General features: G+C 37.2%; 1 protein-coding gene across 1 annotated transcript in view; it reads left to right on the plus strand.

Moving 5' to 3' along the window:
* The window catches only part of LOC115214964 (semaphorin-2A), a 488260-nt gene that overhangs the window by 376310 nt on the left and 101862 nt on the right, over nt 1-10088 (plus strand). Inside the window, exon 4 of the mRNA XM_029784060.2 lies at nt 6598-6643. Coding sequence (XP_029639920.1) covers nt 6598-6643 — 46 coding nt within the window. The remainder of the gene's footprint in view (nt 1-6597; nt 6644-10088) is intronic.

The following is a 10088-nucleotide window of genomic DNA, read 5'->3' on the forward strand; positions in this document are numbered from 1 at the left end:
GATTTGGTAGACAGAAACAGAAAGAAGCCTGTCGTATATATGTGTATATATATATATATATATACATGTATGTCAGTGTATATGTTTGTGTGTCTGTGTTTGTCACTCCAATATCACTTGACAACCTATGGCGGTGTGTTTACATTCCCCGTAACTTAGCGGTTTGGCAAACGAGATCAGTAGAATAAGTACTAGGCTTCCAAAGAATAAGTCCTGGGGTCGATTTGCTCAACTAAAGGTGGTGCTCCAGCATGGCCACAGTCAAATGACTGAAACAAGTAAAAGAGTATACATACATACATGCATGTATGCATGTATATATATGTATACATGCACATATACACACACACACATATATTTACATATATATATATATATATATATATTATTTACATACGTATGTGCTTACACACATACACACACACACATATATAGTATATACGTATATATACACAGGCATATCATCATCATCATCATCGTCGTTTAACGTCCGTTCTCCATGCTAGCATGGGTTGGACGGTTCGACCGGGGTTCTGGGAAGCCAGAAGGCTGCACCAGGCTCCAGTCTAATCTGGCAATGTTTCTACAGCTGGATGCCCTTCCTAACGCCAACCACTCCGTGAGTGTAGTGGGTGCTTTTTACGTGCCACCTGCACAGTGCCAGGCGGGGCTGGCAACGGCCACGGTCAGATTGGTGTATTTTATGTGCCACCGGCACGGAAGCCAGTCGAGGCGGTGCTGGCATCGGCCACGAGTCGGATAGTGCTTTTTACGTACCACCAGACCAGGGATCCTGGCTGGTTCAATTCGATTTCGATTTCGCTTGCCCCAAAACATGTCTTCACAAGCAAAGGGGGTTGGCATGGGTGCCTGTCGTACGGTCGCATTGGAGTATTTTACGTGCCACGGCCACGAGTCGGACAGTGCTTTTTACGTACCACCAGACCAGGGATCCTGGCTGGTTCAATTCGATTATATACACAAGTATGTGCATACACACACACACACATTTATATATATACACACACACATACGCATATATATGCATACACATACATATATATGAGCACAGTCACAGTCATATATCCATAATATATATATATATATATATACACACACACACATATAATTATATTATATTGGGAAAGAAAAGGAGACAGAGAAAGGGCAGGAGAGATGAGACAGACAGACACACAGACAGACATGGCAGCATGTTATGGCATCCAATCTAGTGTACTCTTGACCTTTCCACAGAGACACTAAAATAAGCTATCTTATTTCTAAGTAAAGAATGCAATATCACTTCTACCAATTTCTCTATGAGTTTTCCAGTATATTTAAAGACCATTTACAGTGCTGACCGCTATTGTGCCATTGTGGTTGGAGAATCTCTTCAATATTCTCTAATTGATCTTCCAAAGTCTTATTCTTTAAACAGCCGACTAACACACATATGCACATGCATACATATATGTATGCCTGTATATATGTATATGTATTATAGTGAGGGCGCGTGGCTTAGTGGTTAGGGCATTCGGCTCATGATCGTAAGGTTGTGAGTTCGATTCCCGGCGACGCGTTGTGTCCTTGAGCAAGACACTTTATTTCACGTTTCTCCAGTCCATTCAGCTGGCAAAAATGAGTTGTACTTGTATTTCAAAGGGTCAGCCTTGTCACTCTCTGTGTCACGCTGATTATCCCCGAGAACTACGTTAAGGGTACACGTGTCTGTGGAATGCTCAGCCATTTGCACGTTAATTTCACGAGCAAGCTGTTCCGTTGATCGTATCAGCTGGGACCCTCGTCGTCGTAACCGGCGGAGTCAAGAGATATGTATTATAGTACTTACATGCGTGTTAAGCATTTGTAGGATTATCTTAACGTTTGTTACAAGATTATCTGATAAGAAGGAACTCAATACAGAATATTGGGTAATAATTTCTTGTGTGCGTATATCATCATCATCACATCATCATCATCGTTATTTAACGTTCGTTTTTCATGCTGGCATGGGCTGGATGGTTTGACTGGGGTCTAGGAAGCCAGGAGGCTGTACCAGGCGCCAGTCTGATCTGGCAGTGTTTCTACAGATGGATGCCCTTCCTAATGCCAACCAGTCCATGAGTGTAGTGGGTGCTTTTTACGTGCCACTGGCACAGGGGACAGAGCAGGCTGGCAATGGCCACGATCGATATATATAATATATATATATGCATGTGCATATGTATATGTATAAATATATATATGCATGTGTATATATATATATATGCATGTGCATATATATATGTGTATATATATATATACTTTGATACTTTGATAGGTTTCGGCCATTATTGGCCCAGGCCATGTCTAACTTAATAGCACCACATATAGCACCACTAACTTAATAGCACCACATATATATATATATATATATGTGCATATATGTATGTATATATATATATATATATGTTTGTATGTATATATATATATATATATATGTATATATATATATATATAGAGAGAGAGAGAGAGAGAGATGCAGCACGGACTTTGTCAGTGAACAGGTCGCGGATTTTAGCGACGAAAATACTTTGACAAATTAAACTTAAATGTTGAAGTGAATCGAACGGCTTTTGTGTGTTTCTTAAATGGCTTAAAAACACCTTCCACGCTGCAATTGTTTTCGTTTCAGCACACGATCTCAGATCAAATTACTTGCCATGCGAGTACATCTCTGTAATATATATATATATATATATATATATATATATATATATATCCACACATATTATATATATATACATACATATTATAACATACATATATATGTATATATATGTATCTATATATACATATGTCTATATTCGGAGACCCCCTTCAGTCACGACACAGACCATGGGATTGCACCTAGAAAGTTACCCTCCTAGACACAAGTCCGTGCGAGATTGTTTATGGAAGACCAGCAGTCGCCCATGCATACCAGCCTCCCCTCTCCACACCACCAGTGTTATCCAAGGGAAAGACAAAGGTCGATACAGCTTGGCACCAGTGACGTCGCAACTCATTTCTACAGCTGAGTGAACTGGAGTAACATGAAATAAAGTGCATTGCTCAAGAACACAACACGTAGCCCGGTCCGGGATTCGAGCTCACAACCTCACGATCGTAAGCTCGACGCTCTAACCACTGAGCCATGCGCCTTCACATATGTCTATATATATTATATATATATATATATATATACACTCACACACACACACACACACACACATATATACATTGCTAGTCACTACACATTCTTTATTTTCTCTCCCTGTTTCTTTCTCTGGTAGAGCATAGGCTCGAAATGTTAAAGACTTTTTCACTTCCTGAGCATTATACTAATGCATTAATTTGTTGTCTACATCACTTGTCTTTGTCTTTTGTTTTTTTGTGAATTCTCCCTATATATGTATATATATATATATACGTATATATTGATAGAAATGTTAAGACAAAAAAAGAATGAAAGAGACCACGATATTATGTAAATAGAGTAATTTATCTGTAAATATAAAATGTGACAATTATTCGGTAGCCATGATAAAAGTCTGAGTTTTGGATGTCGGGGTGGAAACCAATGCTGGCATCTCGTCAGTTATCAAACCATCGAAAAAATGCTGTCAAATGACAGATACAAGTGAAAAAAAACTATAAAAGATCTTTACATTGGAGAACAACAACAACAACATTAATAACAACAATAATAAAAAAAATATATGCGTGAATGAACAATATTCCAGTTTGGCCTCCCAAGGAAATCTGTACCAAATTTATACCAACTATCTTTACCAAAATTGGATTCTGATTCCAGCTCTTCACAGTATGGATTTTCGCTGTTACATTGCTAAAACGCTAATCCTAATTTAATTGCAGACCATAAATGGCAACAGATTTCTTTATGTGCTTGTGCAGAAATTTTGATTTTAAGGAAACGAGTATGTTAGAATTTGTAGGAATTATTCTGTGAATAGGGAGAGAAATGGTTGGCTTTTTTCTCTCATTTGTAAAGAGGAATATTGTTGCATCCAAAACAAAACCAAAACAGAAGAAATGGTAAAATATACAGGATGGTGAGAGGTAAAGAATCTAAGAGAAAAATAAAAGTAAAATAAAGGGCAAACAAAAAGGAAATAAAAATATATGTAAAAATAGATTCTATAACAACACAAAAACAACTCAATAAAGATTATCATGATATTGAAAGTCTGTCTTCAAAACAATATAAAAAAAAGAGAAAATTCAAAACAAATAAAACTATAATAGATATATATATATATATATATATATATATATACACACACACACACACATACACACACATATATATATGTATGTGCACACACACACACACACACACATTATATATGAATGTATATACATACAAATACATGCAATATAACGTTAATAAAATGGAGCCAGTGATTTTATGCTTCTGTATGTGTTGTGGCAGGGAACTTTCTGTTATATTTGTGACAAGAAGTGGTTCTGACCAAGGGCAAAGAAATAAGTAAGGCTTAACAATGGAAGGGAAGGGTAATGTCTATATTTATCATCATCATCATCACCACTATCATCATTATTATTATTTGCTTTTCCGGTTTTTCTTTTTTTCCATTTACTCTTCTATTCCCAACTTAATTAATAAATTTTGAATATTTGCTGTAAGACATTAAACAGATGCTCCGCCATGCATCTGAGCAGTTCCGTTGTCTGTGAACATTATTATCAAACGAAGAACAAAAATAAGGCACTCTGCCAAAAATTGCTCGCCATTCATTTTATTTTTTTTTATATATTCTTTCAACCAACATCTGTTTCTGTTAAAGAACATAAGTGCTGTTGTTTATTATTATTATTATTATTATTATTATTATTATTATTATTATTATCATTATTATTATTATTTCTTGTTTGAACCCTGATAACTAATTAAAAAAATCATAATCATCGTTATTGCTTTATTTTAAGAGATTTGAATGGCAATTTGATAAAGCATCAGGCCTTTGGGTATTTTAGTAAAGTTCCTTTATCTTTGGAGTTCAAATCTCAAGAGAGTTGATTTTTTTTTTTGTCGCATCCTACTTATGGTTCAAAAGAATAAGGACTTGTTAAACACCAGGGTCAATATACTAGAGTGTGTTACACAGTAGATACAATCCCATGATGCTCCATTGTAAAAGCAATCCCATGATGCTCTGCTGTAAATGCAGTCCCATCATGCTTCACTGTAAATACAATCTCATCCTGCTCCACTGCAAATACAATCCCATGATGCTTGTCTCTATATGCAATCCCATCTTCCTCCTTGATAAATACATTCCCATGATGCTCCATTGTAAATGCAATCCCATGATGCTCTGCTGTAAATGCAGTCCCATCATGCTTCACTGTAAATACAATCTCATCCTGCTCAACTGCAAATACAATCCCATGATGCTTGTGTCTATATGCAATCCCATCTTCCTCCTTGATAAATACATTCCCATGATGCTCCATTGTAAATGCAATCCCATGATGCTCTGCTGTAAATGCAGTCCCATCATGCTTCACTGTAAATACAATCTCATCCTGCTCTGCTGCAAATACAATCCCATGATGCTTGTCTCTATATGCAATCCCATCTTCCTCCTTGATAAATGCAATCCCATGATGCTCCAGTAAAGCAGCATCATGTGGTCATTTGAGCAGCCAAAGGGTCCATTACATCTCCACCCATGATCTTAAAAAGGTGAAGGGCCTTTCAGACAATATTTCCTTTTATTTGTTTCAGCCATTAGACTGAGGCCATACTGGGGCACCGCCTTGAAGGATTTTAAATCGAATGAATTGATGCCAGTGCTTCTTTTTAAGCGTGGTCCTTATTCTATCAGTCGCTTTTGCTGAACCACCAAGTTACAGGTGTGTGTGTGTGTATATGTATGTATGTACATATATGTATGTATGTGTGTATGTGTGTGTGTGTGTGTATACATATGTTAATGTCAAACAATCAAAATGAGTGTTCAACACTGCATTGGTGGATAGAATTTGTTTATTTGTGAATTAAGGCTACCATTGGTTTCATGTTAAGTAAAATAGGGAAGTATCTTAACATCCTAACAATTTTTCAAACCAATCACATCGAGGAACAGTGTTCATCTCTATTTTGAATAAACACAAAATCTCATTGGATTCATGCAAATTAAGTATGTATGTATATGTATGTATGTATGTATGTGTGTTTGTTCTTCTCACCACCTGACAACTGTTGTTGGTTACATCCCTGTAGCTCAGTGATTCAACAAAAGAGACTGATGAAATATATTGCAGACTTTAAAAACACAAATTAACTACTGCAGTTGATTTTTTGTCGACTGAACTCCTTCAAGGGGATGCCCTACAATGGCCACAGTCCAATTACTGAAACAACTAAAAGATAAATTTAAAAAAACAGACCTTTGTACTGACATTCATATTTTTATTTCTTTTGTTTTATTTTATTTTTTAGACTTTAATACTAATCCTTTTTCGCTTCAGATTCACATTATTGACTGAGACACATCTGTTTAATTAATTTTTATTTATGTTTTTCAGGAATAAAGTAATTAGATTAAACCTATCGGACATTAACAGTGGTCATGTAAGTAAACATTTACTTAAATGTTGTTTTTATGTTTGCTATTTAATTGATAGTTCCATCCAACCACCTCTCAAGCTTCTTTGATAACATCAAACGGCGGTTGGATCGAACTTACACTCGCCTCCTTATGAGAGCTCAAAATCTCTTGTGGAAGCATCATCCAAACAAAGTACCAAATATTGGAAACTACCACCTGTATCATCTCTTGCAAAAGGTAGGAGAGTCCAGTGTGCTGGACATTGTTGTAGAGCTGAAAACGAGGCAATTTCTACTCTTCTCCTCTGGAAGCCATCTACTCGCGATACCAGAGAGTGCACACTCTTCTACCCTGATGTAATCTCCAGGGATATAGGCATCCAGCAACAGGACCTCCGTAATGCTATGATGGTCCATGAAGTCTGGCGTAGCATAGTAAATTCCATTGTCTCGACCACGGTCGAACAATGATGATGATGATTAATTGATTGGCATCTCTTAATCTCGAAAGACTATGGGTCTGTGCCTTGGATTCGATCAGTGTACCCGTATTGCTTGTGACTGACAAGGCCAATGCGTGAGTGAGAGTCACAGCCGAAACAGTTGTAAATGTGATTGGTCAGCTGGTCGTTTGTTGGCGGTTCGGTCTTCCTGCATCTCTGTCTGTCCTCTGCTGTCTGACGTGTGTGATCTTCTCCTTCAGGCACTCAGCATCTGTTTCAAGCAGAAATGGTCTTTTGCCACGTTCTCCCAGGTTTTAGTATTCATACTCATGGCCTTCATGTCACTTTTGCACACATCCTTGAAACAGTGATGTGGTCTGCCAGAGTCTACCTCCCCATACAGCATATCTTTCACTAACCTCCCATCCAGCACCCGGTGCACCTGTCCCAGCCAGTGGAGACGGCATTGCCAGGGTAGTGTGAAAGTAATTAATGGCTATTTAATTAGTGTTTGAATAATTACAGTGGTTGTGTGGTGAGTGGTTTGCTTTGCAGCTACATAGTTTTGGTTTCAGTCCCTGATCATGGTACCTAGTGCAATTATCTTCTACAATTGCTCCAGGCTGACCACAGTGTTGTTAGTGGATTTGGTTGATAAAATTTAAGACACTCTTTGTGTGTGTGTGTGTGTGTGTGTTATTTTGTAGTTTTGACCTTACATGTTAGTTGTAAGCAAGTGTCGTTATCAGGCAAAAGGTGTCTTTCATTGCCAATTTTCCATGAAGACATGTCTTTCCATGAGGAAGTAGCCAGACATTTGCTTATACGTAAACAAGCGAGGGTTGATGCATAGAAGGCAAGCTTGGAAAATTGGTCATGACATAGATGAGTAGCAGGAAGAGGAGGAGGAGGAAAAGAGTATTTAAAGTCTTGAAAGATTTTTGTTTGGGCTCATTCAGAGCCCCAAGAGTAGGAGGACCGATTAACTTTTAACGGGGCCTCTGAAACAAGTAGGATGGAGAGAAAGTAAAAAGCCTTAACTTAGCATGACTGAAGTAGGAACTAATTTTGGGGGATTTCAAGTTATTCTCAGGTCATGTCTGGTACCAAGGCATTCAGCATCCTGGGTCACTCACACAATATGCCAACAGCTCCTTGCCTACAATCTGCTGAGCCCTTCATCCAGCCCTCTACTGTACTCCCTTATCTTCCAGTCCTATAATGTACTTCCCTTTCATTCAGACTTACAATGTGTACTCTTTCTCACAACCCTGCAAAGTGTGTATATTTGAATATATGTATGTATGTGTGTGTATATATAAATATATATATGTTTTATCTATATATATATATATATATATATATATGTAGGTCCCGGGTTGAGTCGGGGTTAACCCACAGTAAATAAGGTACTCAATACATAGCAGAGTAAATTAATTTATTATATAGAAGGAGCTTCTACAGGACTAGAACTGTTTCATTCAAAGATGATTCCTGATGATTTCTTTTGAATGAAACAGTTCTAGTCCTGTAGAAGCTCCTTCTATATAATAAAATATATATATATATATATATATATATATATATATTATATACATATATATATATGTATATACCAGGATCTGGAGCCTGGTGCAGCCCCTGGCTTCCCAGACCCCGGTCAAACCGTCCAACCCGTGTTATCACGGAAAACATACGTTAAACGATGATGATGATGATATATGTATATATATATGTATATATAAATATATATACATACAATGGGGTGACACTACCTCCAAACGCTACCCAGAACCTTAAAATAGCCAGGACTATTACCTGATCGAATGGGAGCCCGTGAACTCTTTTCATTTAGGCCTACACATGTGTAGCTGTAGAGCTTCTAGAACTTGCCCACTATACAGCAACTTTATATATGTGTGCGATAGATAATACACACACACACACACCACACAAATCAATAGATAGATAGTCAGACGTTATAAGTTGATGATGCTTCCTCTGTTGTTACTTTGAGTTTTCCATTTCCTTCACAGTTTTCAAAGGTTTCGATTTCCAATTGAATAACTATATGAACAGATTCAACCATTTTCAGTACTATGTTCTTTTTTATTTATCAAAGTGTACATGTGACTCTCTTTCTAGGGTACAGAAGCACTAATACTTGCATACATATCTGCATGTATGCATATATGTATATCTTTGTGTATGCATATGTGTACGTAATATTTATATTATATTTATATATACCTATACACGAGTTTGAACATATATACATGTGAATCTGTATGGTCATTACAAGTTTTAATTATTTTTCTGAATATAGTGAAATAATTTTGCAAAAAAAAAAAAATTTTAATTCAAGAAAAGAAAAAAATGTAGCAGGATCTGAAATCTTTGAGCAACTATGATTGGAGATATAATTGTAGATGGGTGCTTGAGGATCTGAGAAAGAACCATCCCAATTTTATTATTTAACCACATATATACATTTTTTCTAATAAAATTACTTTTCTTTGTGCACCACCAATATATATACATACATATATCCCATAACATTTACATATCTTTACCTGCCATCCTGGATCTTCTGGATAACAATACCTTTCATATATATATATATATATATCATCATCATCATCATCATCATCATTGAACGTTTGTTTTCCATGCTAGCATGGGCTGGATGGTTCGACCAGGATCTGGGAAGCCAGGAGGCTGCACCAGGCTCCAGTCTGATCTGGAAGGGTTTCTACAGCTGGATGCCCTTCCTAATGCCAACCACTCCATGAGTATAGTGGGTACTTTTTACGTGCCACCGGCACAGATGCCAGGGGAGGGTGGCAACAGCCATGATCGGTTGGTGCCTTTTACGTTGCCATTGGCACGGAAGCCAACCAAGGTGGTGCTGGCATCAGCCACATTCGGATGGTGCTTTTTAAGTGTCACCGGCACAGGTATTGCATCTACAATTTCCATTTGATCTTTATTTTTGATGTTGATGTACTTGACTTGATAGGTCTCCT

The sequence above is a fragment of the Octopus sinensis genome, linkage group LG8 (assembly GCF_006345805.1).
Source record: "Octopus sinensis linkage group LG8, ASM634580v1, whole genome shotgun sequence".
NCBI classification, from domain to species: Eukaryota; Metazoa; Mollusca; class Cephalopoda; order Octopoda; family Octopodidae; genus Octopus; species Octopus sinensis.